We start from the raw sequence: 22,191 nt of genomic DNA on the forward strand, positions 1-22,191 counted from the left end.
AAGCCAAAATGGTTGCTCACTATGTTCTAGAACTATTCAGTAAAAGAATACCCATGATTAGACATATTTTGGTAAGTTTTTGAGTTACAAAGAGGAAAAATTCTTCAACCTTCTAGAAAGGAAAAAAATCAGTTTATTTTTAAGAGATCAAGAATTTGCATGACTTCTTTCACAAAATGGAATTTCAGAAGGACATGAAGCAGAATTTTGAGAAAGATAATACAAGGGCTTAGAAAACATGTTGCCATTTACCTTTGTTGAAAACCGACTTTACTATGTATTATCAACATGGATAAATCTCAAAAGCATGTTGAGAAAAAAAAGTCTAGGAAATTAAATATTGAAACAGTTGAAGTTTGCTGTGTGCTTGGACTTGTTTTCCATCTCATCTTTCCCCCCTCTACCCCTGAGATAACAATGGGCCTTAATTGTTGTTTATCATTACCATTCATAGTTAAGCTACACTCTCTATATATGTATAAATCTATAAATCCAAACATATTTTCAAACTCTGTAGATGTTATTATACAATATGCATTGCTTTACAATTTGCTTTTTTTCGCTAGCACATGAATTTAAGTGCTGTATATGGTGTTACATTGTATCACATACTACAATGTATTTATCCATTCTTCTGTTCATGAACTTCACAGACATTTTCAGTTTTTCTTAGTTTCTCATCCATGTCTCCCTTTGCAGATGTGTGAGAGGTTTTTCTAGGGAAAAGTGTTAGATTTAGAAGGGTATGTATTTAACTTTCTTATATTGGATCCTTGTTAGTAGGAGCTCAAGTGGATTATCTTTTCTGTTTCATTTCATTTGCTTACTTTTCTTTTCGTCATTATTTTCCTATTAATCTCCTAAAGTTCTTTGTATATTCTAGATTTGAATTTTTTGTTAAATGCATTGTAACTATCTTCTCCCAATATGTTTTAGTTTTTCATTTCATTTCTGATGTCTCTTGTTGAACACACATTTTTCAAACAGCTTTATTAAGATATAATTCACGCATCATACAACTCAGAAATTTAAATGATACAAATCAATGGTTTTTAGTATGTTTATACAGTTGTGCAGCCATCACCCTGATTTTAGAACATGTCATCACTCCAGAAAGAGACTCTGCACACATTAGCAGTCACTCCCGTTTCCCCAGCCCTCGGCAACCACTGTTCTACTCTCCGTCTCTGTGGATTTACTTATTCTGTACAGTTCACATAAACGGAATTGTAAAATATGTGGTCTTTTGTATTTGGCTTCTTTCACGTAACATAATGCCTTCAAGGTTCATCCAGGCTTTACCAGTATCAATATATCATTCCTTTTTATGGTGGAATAATATTCCATTGTATCAGTTGATGGACACTTGGCTTATTTCTACTTTTTGGCTACTCTGAATCATGCTGCTAAGAATATCCAAGCGCAAGTCTTTGTGTGGACATATGTTTTTACCTCTCTTGTTGAACCCATTTTTATATTTTAATGTAGTGAAATATAAGAATCTTTTCCTTTTATAGATTTTGCTTTTATTTTTAAAAGTAATTCTTCCCAACACCAAGATAATAAAGATATTATCTTGTATTTTCTTCCTGGCTATTCACATCAGGCCTATAAGCCATCTGCAACTGATCTTTTTTTTGGTGGGGGGATTGATTTTTACATATGGTGCAATATAGGAATATAAACCCATCTTTATGGATTTGGATACTAGGTAGGGTGAGCAATCTTCCCGGTTTGCCTGGGACTTGAGGGTTTTCTGGGATATGGGTTTTCAATGCTAAAATCAAGGAAGTCTCAGGCAACTGGGATGAGCTGGTCACCCTAATATCCTGGTATTTATAGAACAGTTCATTCTCTCTTTGCTGATGCCAGCTTTGTCCTATGCTGATAAAGTTTTCTATATTTATTTTGCTGTCTTCCATTAATGTGGAGCCTGTATGTAGTATTTCTGGACCAATCATGAATACCATTAATTTTGAAAGGAAATGTTACAGTTTTTTCTAAGGAAGTCTGAAGTTGTTTGATTTATCCATCATTAACATGGGATTATTTGTTTACAGCTTTGAAATTAAATACCTTGTTTTATAGCCATATTTGATTCCCACTTGTGTCTGTCATTGTTACTTGTTTCCTACGACTATACTCTGGGTTCACTTTTTTTCCTGAAGTATACCCTTTCTTAGTTCTTTTAGGGAGAGTCTGAAGGTAGTTAATTCTCTTGGCCTTTGTATGTCTGAAAATGTCTTTTTTCACCTAACTCCTGAATTATAGTTTGACTCTGTTTTTAGTCGCTTTGCTCCAGTATTTTGTGGGCATTGCTCTATTGTCTTTTATATATACACATAATATGTGCTGCGTAAGTGGTGGCTATCATCATGATGTCTAGGTATAGATTTATATTTTATTTGTCCTAGTTGGTGCTAGTAGGAGGAGCCTGCTCTGGGATCAGCCACCACCATCAGTCCCATACATTGTGCCTTCCCAAGGCAGCAGAGAAGGCGGGGAGGGGGGTACACACCAGCTCGGAGTCTCACCATTGCACATCTCAGATGATCACCTCTAATCATCTCACTGAGATGATTAGCAGAGTGAAAGAGTGGGAAAGCGTCCTAAACATAGTTTCTTCACCATTGTTGGGTGTCCTCCCCATCTAGGGTGGGTCCTGGACACCCACATGTGTAAGGTGTGCCAACATGTGCCTCTCCTCTGGTTTCTGGAGTCCTCTAGGTTCCTTCGAGGGGCTGAACGAAGTCTTACCTTCAATGCCAGACTGCTTAGCTGTTGCCAGCCCCATTTCCCCCATATTCCTACTTGCTGTCTGGGGCTCTACCCTGAAAGAACAGACCACCCAGAATCACGATTCCGTTAGTGCTTGGAGTGTCATATTGCTGGGCCCCACCACCAGACTGGAACTTCTGGGAAATTAACACTGGCCCAAGTCAAGCAGGAGCAGACCAAACTTTCCCAGACATTTCATTTTCAGCCTCCAGCTCCCTGTCAGTCCTAATGTCACTGTTCTTGATCAGTCCCAATATCAGTTTTTCTTCTCCACTGGATAGCAAGGTCTTGGTACAACTTGTAGTCAAGCTGACACAAATTTACAATAATTTAATTGCCTAAAGTTATGCACACATTTTGCTGGCACCAAGCACTTTTCACATCCAAGATTCCAGAAATGCAATCTCATGTTCCTACGATTTCTAGGTGTAAATCATATACATTTCTCCAGACCTTTAACAGTGACTCAAACAGTCAAGGATGCTTTCCATTCAGGTTGTACATCTCTTTTTTTAAAGCAGTGACTGTGTCTCTTCCTCTACTAGTAAGTTAGCCTATGTTTTTAGATTTTTCTCTCTGTTAAGAAAATATTTTGACATTTTTCATTATTAAAAAGCAAAATTAATAAAACAGCAGCAGCAGAAGATAAAATCCCAGCTCTCTCTACTTCATAACCCTATTCCTTTAAGACCTATCTTAAATTCCAGCTCCTTCCCAAAGCCTTTGTCACCAACTAGAGAACCTTGAGCTCATGCCTTTCCAACCATCCGGGCATTATTTCTGCTCAAATGTTAATATTCGGTCATCAACTGCCTTAGACTGCTCTGTAGTTGTTAACATACATGAGCCTGATTTCAGGGCTTGGAATACGCATCCTTCAAGGGCTGGGGTGAAGCCTCTTCTTGTTTTTTGGTTGTTGTCGTTCACAGAACCCAAATCAGTGTCAGGCACATAGCAGTTGTTTAAAAAACACTTACTGAATTAATCATAAACTGGCACTCTTCAGGGGTGCCATTTCCCAATCAGGAGCGCAATTAATAAAAAAGCCCCCAGCCTTACCAAGAACAGCTACAACAGCAGCACCAGCAGAAGCAGCAAGCATTGGACCCTCGGTTCCCCACTCCGTGCTGGCCTACGGTGGAGCCCGGTGTCTCCTGGGCTGCAGACATCTGCCGCTTCCGCATCTCCATCCGTTCAGATCCCATTGGCTGCAACAGGCAAAGTCAAAGGGGGCGGGGGGAGGGGGCCAGAGTTACCACAAAAGAAGCGCAGAGAGTCAGTTGTTTGGATCATTGTGAAGATGCAATGTGACTAAACCCAGGTCATTCCTGCTAATTCCCGTAAAATTTGGTGCTTTGAATCTTAGAATCCATTAATTTATCAAATATTTATTTAATGTTTAGCATCTGCTAAGCACTATGATAAATTCCAGGAATAAAATGACAGAAGGAGGGTCCCTGCCCCCAGGTGCTAGCGGTTTAGTAAAGGAGACAGACAAACACAGACATCACATACATTTAAGATGGTGCAGTAAGGGCTACAACAGGGGCATTTCCCAGCTCCAGAGTTCCCTCTGGGCTGAACCAATGGGTAGCAGCTATAGGTAACAGCTGAATTACAGCTGTCCACAAGGCCAGCACACAGATGCACGGGGAAGCCATGCCAAAAAGGTCAGGCATGCTAACAGAGCAGTAGGAGGAAATGTCAAGAAGTCCTGGGAGGCTGCCCAGTTCTGAGGCCCAACGACAGATCAAATCCTTACTAGCTGCCAGACCTTGAAGAAGTCACTCAACTCAAGTATGTGCAAAACACTCAGAACTCAGCCTGGTATGTAGTATTGCTCAATTATTCCCAGGACGTGAGGCGGGACTGTGGCCTGTGGCCTGGCCAGACCTGTCCTGCCGTTTGCAAAGACAGTTGTCCTGGCCTACCTCAGTGGAGATCAAGCCATCAGAAACAAGGTCCATGCCTCTGACCCTCTTCTTTCTCTGAGGACTACAAGAACGGCTGAAGGAGAGAAGCATGAAAGCAGCAGAAGAAATGAGAAATTGCTGAGCCCACTTTTGCTTTTGATACTATTGTTGAATTGTTGGTGGAGTAAAAGCAAAAAATATCAAAGCCACATTAAAGAACCTTAAATAAGACTTTGGAAGTAAATTCTGGATTTGTTAGTCTATTCCAACATTAGATTTCTCTCTTCCTACTATTACCAATTCTTATATGCTATTGGACTTTGTTTTAATTATTATAGTTTTATTATATGTTTTCATATTGGGTAGGTCAAGTTCTCTTCATGAATTAAAAACAATTATTTTTGGCTGTTCTTGCCTGTTTTTTCTTCCTATTGAATTTTGGAATCAGCTTGCCAACCCATGGTGGGATTTTGATTAGGCCCATACTGAATTTATAAGAAATATTTATGACAAATGACATCTGTTTTAGTATCTGCCTAATCAGGAATGACTCCTCTGGAGTAGCTCTTTTGCTGTAATTATACCAGACGTAACTTCCAGGATAGCAAGGGAGACCCATCAAAGGGTTTTACTGTCCCTTCATCCACAGCCAAAATGACACTCACAACCCCTGTTGACACCACCTGAGCAGTCCAGGCCTCCTGAGCTGGGGCGGTTCACCTGGTCAAAGGGGTGGAGGTAGAGACACCTGCCCAACTCACGGCCACGTTTTATGCGCACCACTGGGAGACAGACCCCTTTAACGCCCCTGGGGGAGAAACTCTGGGCTCCTCTGGGCATCTCCTTCTCAACACATCTGCAGCATTTCAATGGAGACAGAGACTGGGGACGGTTTACTTCATTCAGGACACTGAGGGGCAAGAACAAGACAGTACAATCCGCAAACAAAGATGCTTTGAGCTAAAGACGTTCCAGGGAACTGTTATTTTCTAAGAGATGTTGATGCAACTTGCCTCATTAAAAAAAAACCCCAATTGCTTCTCAAAAGAAGGAAGGATTGTGACGTGGTAATGTCAACAGGTTTCAGGGGACTATTTCAACATCTTTGCAAGAATAGGTCTTCCCAATCAGTACATGAATTATTTATTCATTTAATCTTCTCTCATGTATAGTTTAAGAGTTTTCCTCCAACAGGTCTTACATGTTTTTGGTAGGCTTATTCCTGAATATTTTATAGATCAATTTTTGCTGCTGTTGTAAACTCCCCCTCCCCCACCATGTTTCTAAATAGTTACTTCAGAGTATAGGAAACCTAAGGATACTATATCTGGCCTTTCTACTGAATTCTCTTATTACTTCTAGAAGTCTTCTTGCTGTTTCTCTTGGGTTTTCTAGTTTGATGACCATACTGTCTAATAATAATCACTCTTGTCTGCTGACTTTCTGTACTTTTCCAAGCTATAAACATCTTTCCCCTCCTTGGTCTTATTTCATTGGCTGGGCAGTTCAGTAAATATTGAAAAGCAGTAAGAATATTAGGCACCTTTGCCTTCTTCATGACTTCAATGAGATTGTTAATACTTTGCCCATATGTGTGACATGTGTTGGAGGTTTCTGGGAGAAGGTAACTTTACCGAGTTAAGCAAGCTTTATTCTATTTACATAGTATAAAATAAGTTGTGCCAGCCTATGATATTAGTTAACGTATTTTATTTGTTTGTATACACCTATTTCTTTGTAAATACCTGGAAGAATCTTAAGGATTCAGTGAGCAAACTCTTAGAGAATATCCTAAGGTTGCTCAGGACTAAATACAGCCTTCAGCTATCAGAGGCAAACTCCATCAAAGTCTGTTCTCACACACTTTTGAAAACAGCTTTACGGAGGCCTATCGGACATACAGTGAACGACACGTGTTTGAAGGGTACCATTTGGTAAGTTTTGAAATGTATATACCCTTGATACTACCACCACAATCCAGACCACATCATCAACCTCAAAAGTTCCCTCACACCCCTTGGGAAGCCCCTGTCTTCCCCTCCCTCCTGCTCCTGCCTGCCCCGGACAGTCACTGACCCACTTTCTCCCGCTATATGTTAATTTGCATTTTTCAGAATTTTGCACAAATGGAATCATACAATATACACTCTTTTTTGTCTGGCTGCCTTCACTCAGCATAATTATTCTGCAATTGTTGTGTGTATCAATCGTTCTTTCCTTTTTATTTCCTAGCAGTGTTCCATTGTATAGATGCACCACAATTTGCTTACCCTGCACCTACTGACGGACATAACACCTTTTTGATCATTGCTGAAAAGATTACATATGTCAGACACTGTCTGTTTTGAACATGTAAGTCTTTTATCAGACAAAATAAGAAGTGCATGTTGCTGAGACTGTATTAAAATTTGCTGCACTGTATACGGTTGTAACACATTTCTACAGATGTTTTTCCACATTGAGCAATGCCTGATGATTATGTTCTTTTGGTATTTCTATTGGATTAGTCCTGGGTTCTTAACCATTTTCCTAATTTATAAGTGCCTCATTTCTTTTTTCAATGTTCTATGTCTCAATTCCTCTTTGTAGAGTTTCACCTGGTCTCATAACCCATTTAATTTTTCCTCTGTATATCATTAGAACTTCTTGTTTAGTTTCTTGGAATTCTTACACATGGTTCTGTATTTCGGCATCTTAAGTCATTTTAAGCTTTGAATGAACATGTGTACAGAAATACATGCTATTCCAACAAATTTGCTAATAACCTATCATCTCTCATTCCAAGAATTCTAAATTAATAGGCATGGTTTTCACTCAATTACTGGATGCTGGAGCGTTTAGTGGCGAGAGTGGTCATGAATACTCATGCCCTGCTGAGTCGTGGTGAAATAGGAGAGCCTGAGATGAAGCTAGAAGTGTTAATAAAACATGAATATTAAAGATAAGCAAAATGTTGATACTTGAAGTTGTGTCATGAACACGTGAGGTTTGTTATACTATCCTCTACATTTATGTATGTTTGAAAATTTTCCTTGATAAAGCTTTTAAAATGTTGAATTCTATCATATTAAAAAAATCTATTGAGATGATCATATGAATTTCCTCCTTTCAGTAGTTAATGAAGTGAATTATGTTAATGCATTTCTTAATGTTGAATCACCCTTACCTTACTAAGTAAACCCTCGTTGGGTACAAAATATGATTATTCTTCTATTATACCACTGAAATTGATTTGGCAATATTTTATAAGGAGTTTTTTTAAATCTATCTTTATAAGAGAATTATTTTTTCCCTGAAGATTTGTAGAATTTGCCTGCAAAATTACTGGAAGCTTTTAGGAGTGGTTTGTTGACTATGTTTTCAATTTCTTCTTTGATTTCTGTTCTCTTCATAGTTTCTTCCTCTCTTTGAGTCAATATGGCAATTTTCACTTCCTGAAAAAAAATCCATCGACATTTCATCTAATTTTCAGATTTACTGGAAGTTATTATTATCAGTCATTTTCTGATTGTCAGAATGAGATGCTTTAAATAACTCCATGCTTGTTTGAGAGATAAATATGTACTTGCTTATGGGAGAGTTGCATATTTAATGTCACTAAATATTTGTAGAGAATTAATTTTTTAATATAATAGCTAATTAGTATGAAGCCTGACAACATATATTAAATGAATGCTACCTATTTACAAGACTTTAAAAATAGGCCATGAGCACATATGTTCATTCAGCTAGTCCTTTCAGACATTGATATATAATCTGACTAGCCAAACTAGCTTCATGCGTCTTTTCCTTTGCCTTCATCACATCTGAGGGAGAACTACGTACACATTTCATTTCCATTTGTTCTTTCCAAATACCATGAAATCAGTGCTTCTTTAACATTGCTTTTCTATTCCTCTTTTGGTCTGTCTGGCATAGACTGCTGGGCACTGTTTTAGTGCCTGTTGGGACGACTCAAGCACGTCACACGCATCATGCCCCAGTAACTGGCTGCCTTTGCTTGAGGGTCCTGAGACTCAGAAGTTAAAGGAATGTAAAACCAATGTCAGTGAATTCAGATGCTTTTTTCCTTAATTTATGGCATTCTAAAAGCAGCCTGAGGAAATGGGGCTAATACAGCTTGGCAGTTCATTAAATATTCAGATCTTAACCAAGAGATAATCCTACTCAAACATGGCTTTTTCAAATCCCTAGGAACACAGCAGTTAAGAGAACTCTTTCAAATTTCAAGTAAAGGCAAAGGCAAACTCTTAATCTTATCACAATCTTTTACTAATTTGGAATCAAAAACAATAAGTAGTTAGAAAAAAATTTAACCTAACCATAATTAGCTCAGAGAAGTTATTTCTTATTTTCTGGTAAACTTAAACTTGATGGTTGGATTCCATTAATAGCTGCTTATTTTCATTATAGTTTCTAAATTCTGAAAATGGCTATTATTGAATTACACATTGGGACCATGATGAAACATCAAGTATCGTGTAAAAAAAAGTCTTATCTCTTAAGGCCAAAGACCTGAGTTCCTGTTCCACAGGGTAAAGAATCATAGACAAGATCCCAATGAGGGAGAACCAAGAACCTAAAGGACATAAATTCAAAACCATCCTCAGCAACCCTTAGAAACATGATCCTACCATCAGGGGACAGTTTTGGGTCCTGAAAGAGTTAAATCAGAATAAGAGGAAATTTGAAAGGACAGATTTCCCTGGAGGTGACCCAAATCCCAAATCTACTTATACAGCCTCTGAGTTACTTTTTCTTTAACAAACCTTGGCCTTTGGGCATTACTGCTAGGTAGATAATGAGTGCTTCTGGATAACAAGATGTCTGTCAGAGCAAAGTGCTGCTCAAAGTACTTCTCAGTACTACCTCCGTTACCTGCTTTAGACACTGACTTGAAACATCTTGCCTAGTTTTAACTTCCTTATTTCGTTAGCCTGCCTAGAATCCAGCTTATGATTCATTTTCTTGCCCTTGCCCTTGTGAACCCTGCCACAGGCTTCACCATTACCTGATCCAAACTCTGCTCCTGCTCCTGTGTCTTGTTGATCCATTCCACTCATCACTCTCCAGAGAGATATCCCGAAAGCTACTGTGAACGTTCCAGAGGAACTAAAGACACTAAAGACTGAAGTGTTTGAATTCAAATTCTGGAAGTCTTGGGACTCTAGTCAAGCTGGGGCAATGAGTTCCCACTTTGATCACTCCCTCCATTCCAAACAAAAGCAATGATAAGAACAATCCAAAAAGAAATGGGGGAGCTGAAAAGCAAGATAAGTATATCTGAAAACCAGACAGGAAATGGACATGTCAGTGAAGGGGCAGAGTAGAAGCAGTGGCCTGCTTGGCTCTGGGGCCAAGAAACAGACAGAGGCAACATTAGTCTGGAAGGTGAAAGTGACTAAAATTGCTCCAGGAAAAATGGGGACTGGAGATGTGTTCACTGCTTTACAAACAGAAAGGAGTCTTGTCTTTCTTATGAAAGAAGCTGTAAAAGAAACAACAACTGTGGCTGCCCTCTGCTGGGCTTCAGAAAGCTGGAGGCCTAGTTATGGGACAGAGGGAGGATGCAGACACCCTCACAGTCAGGAATGAGCCAGAACTGCCGGCGCTGAGATCAAATCTGGCATAATCGCAGTATCCCATGGGGCAGAAATTCTGAATTGCCATCATATCTGGTTCTCAGTAGGATGCTCACATGTCCACTGGAGAAAATCTTAGTGTTTCATAACAGATAGTTGAAAACAAGAAAGACAGACAAATCATCAAAAAGAAAAAAACCCAATTCCTTCAAAATGAACATGTAAACCAAAATCCAAAACACACTTAGAAATATAAGGCTAAGAAAGATAGTCATCAAAGTTGCCCATTGGAATATGAATTTAATCGTATGGAAGAAGATGAAAAATAAATGTTAAAGCGATCAAAGAAACAATGAAGAAATCATTTCCATTAAAAGAGAAAAAAATTAGGAAACAAAACCAGATAAAAATGAAATAAGAACAGATGCATAGGGGCCAGCCCCATGGCCGAGTGGTTAAGTTCACGTGCTCCACTTCAGCAGCCCAGGGTTTGGCCGGTTCGGATCCTGGGCACGGACATGGCACGGCTGGTCAGGCCATGCTGAGGCGGCATCCTACATGCCACAACTAGAAGGACCTACAACTAAAATATACAACTATGTACTGCGGGGATTTGGGGAGAAAAAGCAGGAAAAAAAACAAAAAAGAAGATTGGTAACAGTTGTTAGCTTAGGTGCCAATCTTTAAAAAATAAAAAAAAAAAAAATAGGGTCTGGCCCCGTGGCCGAGTGGTTAAGTTCGCGCGCGGCTCTGCTGCAGGCGGCCCAGTGTTTCGTTGGTTCGAATCCTGGGCGTGGACATGGCACTGCTCATCAAACCACGCTGAGGCAGCGTCCCACATGCCACAACTAGAAGGACCCACAACAAAGAATATACAACTATGTACTGGGGGACTTTGGGGAGAAAAAGGAATAAAATAAAAAAAAATCTTTAAAAAAATAAAATAAATACAATAAAATAAGAAAAGATGGATAGCAGAAAGTACCAAGTAGAAAGTTTCAAGGAAATTAGAAAATAGTACTGAAGGATTAATTTAGAATTTTATGCAGAGAGACTAAGAGATAAAGAAACAGGGAGGGGTGAGACCTCCAGAACCGCTATGTGAGGCACTCAGACCCTCTCCCTAGCAAATATTTAACTGGTATAAAAAAAAAATCTCTGGAGTTTTAAATAAAAAGTTACAAAAAGTCTTGGGAAATTGACTTACATATAACGTAGGTAAAATTACATGCAGCAAATGGAGAAACATGTATCCAAGAAAATCTACCTAATGTTAGTAAGAGTCGGTGGCATTTGAGCCATGACCAGCTCCCATCCTCCCCATGCTCAGCTCTGTGTGCTAGAAACTGTACTCTTGGTTGGTGTAGCCGAGAAGACACCAGTGTCCTCTCCCCTCAGTTTCCAATGTCGGGCTCTAGTTTTACCCCAGGAGGGTAGCAGCAACAGCCTCTCTCATTCCGCCCTAGCTCTGTGTTGCAGAACCTCTATTCCATGTGACCATAGCCAAGAAGACTAGGTCTCACTCCTCCCGCCCAGTCCCCATTTGTAGGGTCGAAGCTCAAGCTTGCTTGCAGGGCAAAGATTCTACAATGGGAGGAGCAAGCTGAGAAGACCTGGGGCTTCCACCCCACCTCACCTCCAAGCTTGCTTGTAGAGCTGGAGTGTAACTGCAGGAGAAGCAGGCTGCAATCCCCGGCCCCAGCTCTGGTGCAGTGGTTCCAAGGTTCTTCCCAGGGGCCGGGCAGACCTTCAAGACAGAGCGCTCCACAGGGTACTAACTTTATTTTGGTTGGAGCACGGAAGAGTTCCTGCCTAAGGGCACTGTCAGAAACATTGGAGATTTTAGTGGCAAGCATTTAAGAATGGGCTGGTAACTCCATGACACTAGTAGCAATAAGAACAAAAGCGGCCAGCCCACACAGAACAGAATCAGCAAGGGAAAAAGACAGAAGTGGAGACTGAGAAATCCATGTGCAGGCTTCCCTCAGCTTTCTCCTTCTCATGAGGAATCACACAGAGCACACTTTCCAGCAACAAAAATGCAGCAACATGTCTGTGATGTTTCTGCCCAGTTAGTCCATTAGAGATTCAATACCCAAGATTTTTGTTGGGGGGCTGGTCACATAGGCACCTTCTGGCCGGCACATACCAAAACTCCAGACTTCCAGAAGGAAAGCAGGTATTCAGCATAAAACATACTGTTTGCACAAACATTCTAGGCACGTTGAATGATCGCTATGAATTAACTGTTGATTGAAAACACTTTGAGAGTCAATTCCCAGTCGCCAGCCAAGAGCAAATATTGCCAGCAGGACTGGAAAGATTCTAGGATAGCAGTCTCAAACTTACTATAATACGTTTTTGCACAAGGACAGAAAAAAATATTTGAAGACACAATGGCTATAAACTTCCCAAATTTGATGAAAAACATTAATCTACATAACAATCAACTTCAAGCAGGATAAGATCAGAGATCCGCACTGAGACACATCACAAAGTTAAATGCTGAAAGCCAAAGATAAAGAGAAAATCCTAAAGTAGCAAGAGAAAAATGACTCATCACAAACAAGTAAATTGCAGTAAGTTTAACAGCTGACTTCTCATCATAAACAACAGAGACCAGGAAGCAGTGGGATAACATATTCAAAGTGCCAAAAGACAAAAACTGTCAACAGATTCATATATCCCAAAAAGCTATCTTTAAAAACTGAAGGCAAAATATATTCCCAGATAAGCAAAAACTGAGCAAATTTGTTGCAAGCAGGCTTGCCTTATCAGAGACACTAAAGTAAGTTCTTCAGTTTGAAAGGAAGTGACAGCAGATAATAATTCACACACACACACACACATGCTCCAGTAAAGGTAATTATGTAGGTGATGATAAAAGACAGTATGATTACATACTTATTTTTTTCTCTTAACTGATTTAAAGGCCAATCACAAAAAAGAATATCTATAAAATTGTATTGTACTTATAGTGTATAAAAATGTAATATCTTTGACAAAAACAACAACTATATACTGTCTATAGGAGACACTTTAAATTCAAAAATACAAATAGATTGAAAGTAAAAGGATGGGAAAATGAGAGATGTGCCAAAGAGCAACCATACGACAGCTCGAGTGGCTATGCTAACAGAAAACAAAATACACTTAAACACAAAATGCTACTAGAGATGAAGAGGGGACATTTCATAATGATAAAAGGATCAATCTCTTAGGAAGATATAACAACTTCAAATATATATATATATCTAACAATTCAGCCCCAAAATACATGAAGCAAAAATTGACAGAATTGACAATTGAACAACAATAGTAGTGGAATTCAATGCCCCACTTTCAATAATGGATAGAACAACTAGGTAGAAGATCAACAAGGATACAGAGGACATGAAAATACAGTCACGCACTGCATAACGATGTTTCAGTCAACGAGGGACTGCAAATACAGCAGTGGTCCTATAAGATAAGTACTATAGAGCCTAGGTGTGTGGTAGGCTATACGATCTAGGTTTGTGTAAGTATACTTTATGATGTTTATCCAATGACAAAATCACCTAACGATGCATTTCTCAGAATGTATCCCCATCATTAAGCGATGCATGTTTGTACTATAATCTAACTAGACATAACTAGACATCTATAGAGTACTCCATCCTACATCAGTGGAATATACATTCTTCTCAACTACACATGGAATATTCTCCAGAACAGATCATATGCTAGGCCATAAAGCAGCCTCAATAGATTTTAAATGACTAATATTATACAAAGTATGCTTCCCAACAACAACGGAATTAATTTAGAAATCAGAATGAAAGATATTTGGGAAATTCAAAACATGTGGAAACTAAACAAACAGGAAACAAAGAGGTGGTATTACTACTGCTCTTAGAGAAATAAAAATAATTATAAGGGAACACTATGACCAACAATATACTAAGAAATTAGAAAACTTAGATGAAATGGAAAAATTCCTAGAAAGACACAAACTACCAAAACTGACTGAAGAAGAAAAGAAAAATTTAAAGACATTGAATTAATAATAATATAAAAGAATCTCACAAAGAAAAGCCCAGATTGAGATGGTTTCACTGATGAATACTACAAAACACTTAAAGAAGAATTAATACAAATTCTTCACAAACTTTCCCAAAAAATAGAAGAGAAGGTAATACTTTGCAACTCATTCTATGAGGCCGGCATTACTCTGATACCAAAACCAAGTAAAGATATCAAAATCATCTCCTACGAACACAGTTGCAAAAATATTCAACAAAATACTAGCAAACTGAACACAGCAACATGTAAAAAGAGTCCCATCACCAAATGGAAGTTATCCCAAGATCGCCAGGTTAGTTTAATATAAAAAAATCAAACAATGTAATAACCATATTAATAGAATAAAGGACAAAAATCATATGATCCTCTCAAGAGACACAGAAAAAACATTCAACAAAATCCAACATATTTAATGATAAAAACATTCAACAAAATAAAAATGGAAGGAAGCTTCTTCAACTTGATCAAGGGCATCTGCAAAACACCTGTAGCTAACACCATACTAAATACTGAAAGACTGATGGCTCTTCCTCTGAGATTAGTAATAAGAAAAGAATGTTTACTCTTGCCACTTCATTCAATACATTGTATTGGAGGTTCCATCCAGGACAATTGGACAAGAAAAAGAAATAAATAAAGGGTATTCAAATTAAAAAAGAAGTGAATGAAGCTAGACACAAAAGGCTACATGTTGTATGATCCCATTTGTAAGAAATATTCAGATTAGGTAATGCTATAAAGACTGAAAGTAGACTAGTGATTGCCAGGAGTTAGGGGCAGGGGGAAGGAGGGAGTGATGCCTAATAGGTATGGGGTTTCTCTTTTTATGAAGAAGATTAGCCCTGAGCTAACATCTGCTGCTAATCTTCCTCTTTTTGCTGAGGAAGACTGGCTGTGAGCTAACATCCATGCCCATCTTCCTCTACTTTATATGTGGGACGCCTACCACAGCATGGTGTGCCAAGTGGTACCATGTCCACACCCAGGATCCAAACTGGCGAAGCCCAGGCTGCTGAAGCAGAATGTGCGAACTTAACCACTGTGCCACTGAGCCAGCCCCTGGGGGTTCTTTTTGAGGTGATGAAAGGGTTTTGGGTTTAGATAGTGGTGACTGTTGCACAATTTTGTGAATATACTAAACACCACTAAACTGAACACTTTAAAATGGTGAATTTTATGGTATGTGATTTAGATATCAATTCTTAAAAAGGAATGAAGTACTGATATATGCTATCACAGGAATAAATCTTGAAAACATTATGCTATATGAAAGAAGGAAGACACACAAGACTGCACGTTGTATAACACCATTTATAGGAAATGTGCAGAATAAGTAAATCTAGGGAGACAGAAGGTAGAGCAGTGGTTGCCTAGGGCTGTGGAGTAGGGGGAAAGAATGGAGAATAATTACTAATGGGTATAATAAGGTTTCTTTGTGTTGATGAAAATGCCCTAAAATTAGATTAGTGTGATGTTTACACAACTCTTTAAATATACTAAAAACCATTGATTATTCACTTGAAACAAGTGAATTTCATGGTATGTAAATTTTATCTCCACAGTGCTGTTTAAAGGAAAAAGAGGGAGTACAGAATTATCAGTTTCAATATACATTTAACAGGAGTTTCATACGAAGAAAATAATGGGAGGACAGAGGTTCTCAGCGGGGACCAGGTTGTCTCTGAACTCCCATGACAGATTTACAAACACTTCCTTGTTCTTGACTTTGCTGTGGCTGAGGCAGCAGAGGAACCAATGGAGAGAAAGTGAAGAAGTGACAAAGAGATAACATCCTTTTCTGCCTTCTGACTGCCGCTCTGGTGAATCTCTGAAGAGGCCTGAGCTGGGTGAGGGGAAACTGAATTGGATGAGACTACAGTTCTGATTTAGACTAGACTGAGCATTTTGAATGACAGAAAATGAAACTGTTCTAATACTGACACTGACCTGAAAGCTACGGGACCTGCCCAAGACAGAATCAAAGGGAGAGGAAGGGAGATGCAACAGTGTTTGAAGGTGGTGTAGAAGAAGAAATTCATCACTTGTTTGCACTTGAGTCCAGCTTGTTTAATTAGTGAAGTATGTAAAGAAATACGAGAAAATCTAGCATGGGAGAGAGGCAAAAGTTGGCAAAGGTCACACATTAGATTCTGGGTGCAGGGACATTAATAGAGATCAATAAGGGGTGAGATAAAAAATAGGCGTCTTAGTGGAGAAAGAAGGAGACTTGTGGAATCCAAAGTGGATGCAAAGTGTCAGGGCTAAGAACATAAAATTGGGTTGCTATCAAAGAACTTAGAAGGGAGACAGTAAAGCCAGGAGGTCATAGGGCCGGAATCCAGTTGTGATGAAAATAGCCATGCCCGCACAGCTTTTCTTAGAAACCAGAAGGATGTCCTCCATTTCCATGTAAGAGGAAACCTTAATGTCTATCTTAGTTTCCTAAGGCTGCCACAGGAAATTACCACAAACTGGATGGCTTTAAACAACAGAAATTTATTGTCTCACAGTTCTTGAGGCTAGAAGTTCAAAATCAAGGTGTTAGCAGGGCCAGGATCCCTCTGAAGTCTCTAGGGAAAAATCCTTCCTTGCCCACTCATGTCTGGTAGTTGCCAGAAATCCTTAGCCTTCTTTGACTTGTGGCACCATAACCGCTAACTCTGCCTCCATCATCACATGGTCGTCTTCCGTCTGTGTCTGTCTGTGTCCCAAGCTCACTCTCTCTTTGTAAGGATACCACTCATTGGACTGAGGGCCCACTCTAATCCAGTATGAACTCATCTTAACTTGATTGTACCTGCAAAGACCCTATTTTCAAGTAAAGTCACATTTATAGGTACCAGGATTAGGACTTTGTCTTAGTCTGCAAGGGCTGCTATAACAAAATACCGCAGACTGGGTGGGTAGCTTTTAAATAACAGAAATGTATTTCTCACAGATCTGGGACTGGAACCGATCAAGAATCCAAGATGAAGGTGCCAGCATGGTTGTGTTCTGTTGAGGACCCTCTTCCTGGCTCATAGCTGGCACCTTCCTGTTGCGCTCTCACATGGTGGAAGAAGCCAGGAATCTGTCTGGGGCCTCTTTCATAAGGTACTAATCCCATTCACGAGGGCCCCACCTAATGATTTAGGACCTCCCAAAGGTCCCACCTCCTAATACCATCATCTTTGGGGGCCACCGTTTCAACATATGAATTTGGGAAGGCACAAACACTTCAACCATAGCAGACTTCTAACATATTTTAGCGGGGGACACAATTCAACCTACAATGTCTAACGTGGAATGTGGGCTCCTGTGAAAAGATTTTAATGCTTCTATCCGGAACTATCATGTGCATGAGCATCGAGATGACTGAGGACTTCAACCTGCAGCTGAGACAATGAAACAATGTGCTAATTATGATATTACTTTAAAAAGTCACTTTAAAAGATGGTAACACATGCACATGGTAGGAAAAACCATACAATACTGGCGGATTTACTATAAAAGCTGTTCCCCAGAGGACAACACTGCCGTCTGTCTTTTTGTATATCCTTCCAGATATCTACACACATACATACATTTTTAAGAGAATGGGAGCACGGTACACAGACTATCCTGTGCCTCTCTTTTTCACCTGACAAAGTATCTCGAAGTTCTTTTTACATTAGGACATGTGGTGTTCTGCTCACACCAGTATGAATTAGGTTTCTCCAACTTACAATAGTCCCCAGAGCTCAGTATCTCAGAAACAACAAAGCACACCCAAAATGCTTTGCTTATATAGTGTTCGGGTATACCAAGATTATGAATTCATTTATTCAATAAATAAAAACACATGTAGAAAAGCAGAGTCTAGGGCCAGCCCCAGTGCCCTAGTGGTTAAGTTCAGTGTGCTCTGCTTCAGTGGCCTGAGTTCAGTTCCTGCGCATGGATCTACACCGCTCTGTTAGCTGCCATGCTGTGCTGGCAGCCCACATACTAAAAAATAGAGAAAGATTAGCACAAATGTTATCTCAGGGCAAATCTTCCTCAGCAAAAAAGAGAAAGAAAAGAAAAAGAAAAAAATATAAAAAAAAAAAAGAAAAGGAGAGTCTAATAACATCTTAAGGAGTTTTCTTATCCTTCTACAGGGAGTATCAGCTATCACTCTGAGGCCAAGCATGGCTGGGGGTGGAACTTCTGTGCTCAGCTGAGTAGATGGCAAGAAAAGGTCTGTTGAATGAATGAACATTTAGAACAAAAACAGATGCTTTGTTTTAACATCACATCCCATATAAAATAATGACTATACTTTTGCTATGCTAAAGAGTTTCTCCTAGTCCTTTTACTGCACCATAGATAGAAAAAATAGTTCCATTAATATCATATTTGAAAGCCCCAATTTGATGAGCAAACTTCAAGGCCAATTAAGAGAAGAATGCTTTATATTTTTATAGGGCTTTATAGATTACAAGAGACTTTTATATGTCTTACCTCATTCTTTCCTTCCCACAGTGCTGTAAGCCAGGAAAGGCAGTTATTATTTCCACTTTTCAGGTGAAGAAACCAAGGCTTAAAGAGGCATAACTCATTCCCTGACGTGACTCAGATGACCTGTAACCCAGGTCACCAACCCTCCGTCCAACACTTTCATCACACCAGCCTGTCAGTGCAAGTGGCTCTGTCAGAAATATGACAGCTCAGTGTAGACACATGCATTTTAAAAGACAGCAATGTGGGAATATTTCCAGTTATGATGTTCACTGTTACTTTACTGTGATCTAATCTACTTAATTTTTAGGCCAAAAGAGCAAAGGTGACTTGTCCACGATCACATGGCTAGTTGAGAGCATGTACGTGACTGGAATCCTACAAACTGCTAACACACACACACACACACACACACACACACACACACTCACACACAGAGTCCCTCTTTCCTTCCAGTACATCATGCTATTTCCCATGAGATTCCACTTACTTTTATAAACATTTACATGCACTTGACTTAGATCTTTAAACATTCCAACCAATTTTTGAGATTTCTCTTGGCCCAAAATGCAGAAACCATTTGCAAATGAAATTGACAGATAGAAAATTTAACCAAAGGCAGAACATTAATTCAAACCTGAGCTTGAAAACAGTAAAACTAATTTTAAACAAAAAGCAATATCCCAAATAAAATAGGAATACATGCTGCTGAGCCTTCAACCCCGCTTCCATCCACAGCACAGAGCACACAGAGAAAGGGCAGCTCCCCGCACGCTCTAACTCTTCTCCCATCCCCAGAAGTAATTAGTGTTAAGATTTTGATATGAATCTTTCTAGAAGTGTTTCTATGAAATTAACAACATATAATTAACTATACTTTAAAACAGATTTAGTATGTTTATCTAAATGGCATTAGATGATATGTATGATTCTGTGCCTTATAATTTTTACTTTAAAAATGTCTCAGAGGGCCAGCCTGGTGGCGCAGCTGTTAAGTTCACATATTCCGCTTCTTGGTGGCCGGGGTTCGCTGGTTTGGATCCTGGGTGCGGACATGGCACCGCTTGGCAAAAGCCATGCTGTGGTAGGCGTCCCACATATAAAGTAGAGGAACATGGGCATGGATGCTAGCTCAAGGCCAGGCTTCCTCAAAAAAAAAAGTCTCAGGAATCTTTGATAGTACACGTAGTTCTCTCTCATGCATTTTAACAGTTGGAGCTCTATCTCATTTGTTTCATTGTATCTCATAGTTTAGATACTCAGATGTATCATAATATTTTTACTATCTCTGCCAGGGATCATAAAAGATTTGCAGATTTGATTATATAAAAATGCTAAACTTCTGAGCCACAAGAGACAACATAAACAAGGCTGCTCCTGACCAAGCATGGGGAAGTTTAAGTATCAATAAGAATAATAACTGCAACGAATTGGAACACGTCCGATATGTGTAAATCCATGATTTTGGAATGATACTAAAACACTCACTGATTACTTTTTAGAAGATGTTAGGAAACCAACTGATTTTGAAAACTGGTAAATAAGGACAAAGAACCAAGTGTTTACCCTTCCTTTCCTATAAAGCATTACTTCAGGATAACCTAATAGTTGATAAGGAGAAGTTTCCTTTTACAAAATTTTACGAGCTAATAAATGAAGAAATCGTACACACACACACAGAGGCACACGCATACATATAAATCATCTATGAAAAAATGTTCAGTTTTACCAAAAGTAAAATTTGCAAGACTATTGGCATTCTCAATGGAGTCTCAGAAACAGTAGCTGAGAGCAAGTAGGATTAACTCATCTGAGAGGAGAATGGAATAATGAAGGATTCCATAAACACTGAAGATGCAAAATCAAAACTAAAGTGATTCAAGAACAAAGATCAAAATTTACATGGCAGAAAATCATAGAAGGAAAAGAGATGTGAATAAAACCAGGTATCACTTTTTAATTATGAGACTGGCAAAAAAATTTTTCAAGATTATTACATCCATTGTAACTGAGGATTTAGGGAAATCGGTTTAAGTCCTAACTCCGCCAGCAATTAGCAATGTGACCTTGGAGAAGTCAGCTCATCTCCCTGAGCCTCGGTTCCCTCACGCATAGAACTGGGATAGTAAGGAACCTGGAGGTGAAGGTCGAATGGAGCAAAACCAGTGAAGCACTTGAACGGTGCTCACAACATGGAGTGAGCACTCAATAAATCTCTGTAGTCTTGTGCTTTGTGTTGCTATTATGAATGGGATCTTCACTCACTTCGTGAGATTGGTGTAGAATTTTATTTTTTGGGCTATCCTTGTCCAGTTTTGATCTTCTTGTTCTGCTCTCTGTTTAAACTAAGCTGGAAAAATTTCCATCTGTTTTAATGCACTGGAACATTAGAATCACCTGGTTTTTAAAGATATGCTAGAACCCATAAAAATCATCTTATCTTAATCAGATTTGCCAAAGGTTAGTCTGTATTTCTGCTTTCCAAAGAACTGACTTTAGGTTTTTATGGATCAATTTCACTTTCTGTTGACTGTAAATTTCATTCATTTCTGCTTTCATTTCCATAATTCTTTATCTAAAGCTACTTCGTTAGTTTTCTCTGGTACTAAATTTTTAGTTCATTTATTTCTGGTCATCACTGTTTTCTAATTGATGCATTTAGGGCTACACATTTTTATCCACTTGCTGCCTTGATCCTATTCTATGAGTTTTGCTATATGGTATTATTGTTTAATTCCAAATAGCTCAGATCTAACAGCTCAGCTCCAAAGAGCTCAGATCTAATTTCAGTTCAGAATTCTCTTTTATCCAAGGTTCCACGGAAGCTTATTTCTAATTTCTTGACTAGCCTGTCATTAGCTTATAATTTTTTTGCATTGTGATTTGAAAATGTGGCCTGTATGATTTTACCATTTTTGAATATGTTGAGGTTTTGTAACTTTCTTCAAGATTTAAAAAAAATGTAGCTATAGTTACCTATAGTTTTGCCTTTTCCAGAATGTCATATAAATGAAATCATACAGTTTTTAGCCATCTCTAGAATTTTCTATTCATTTTCTGGATCACTGGATGCAACATGTTAATCTACTGGCCACTTGCCTCACTGTAGCATCTTTACTTCCGAAACCAATGATGTCTCTCTGATTCTTTATTTTGGAAAGATTCTTTAAATCTTTATAGATACAAGAAGGCTGTCAAAACATAGAAAATATCAACTGTTTCGCAAGAAAAGTGACTTATAAACACAAGGAATTCTGTGGCTCCCTTATGTGAGATAATGAAGAGTGGGACCAGTCAGAAGAGGTGGGAATATTGCACAGGATACTGACCCGTGCCACCGACCAACTCAATCATTCCTACCAGATTTCCGGATGGTGCAAAAGTAACTGATTTGAGTT

The 22,191-nt window shown here is 38.9% G+C and overlaps 1 protein-coding gene across 6 annotated transcripts in view; it reads right to left on the minus strand.

Annotated features, from left to right (window-relative positions):
- Nucleotides 1–22,191, minus strand: part of RGS20 (regulator of G protein signaling 20) — a 65,667-nt gene that overhangs the window by 20,976 nt on the left and 22,500 nt on the right. For all 6 annotated transcript variants that reach the window (XM_014728018.3, XM_070222251.1, XM_014728017.3 and 3 more), the window contains exon 2: nucleotides 3,838–3,986. In XM_014728018.3, the coding sequence (XP_014583504.1) occupies nucleotides 3,838–3,983 (146 nt within the window). In that variant the 5' untranslated portion in view covers nucleotides 3,984–3,986. The remainder of the gene's footprint in view (nucleotides 1–3,837; nucleotides 3,987–22,191) is intronic.

This window comes from Equus caballus, chromosome 9, assembly GCF_041296265.1.
Source record: "Equus caballus isolate H_3958 breed thoroughbred chromosome 9, TB-T2T, whole genome shotgun sequence".
Classification (NCBI taxonomy): Eukaryota; Metazoa; Chordata; class Mammalia; order Perissodactyla; family Equidae; genus Equus; species Equus caballus.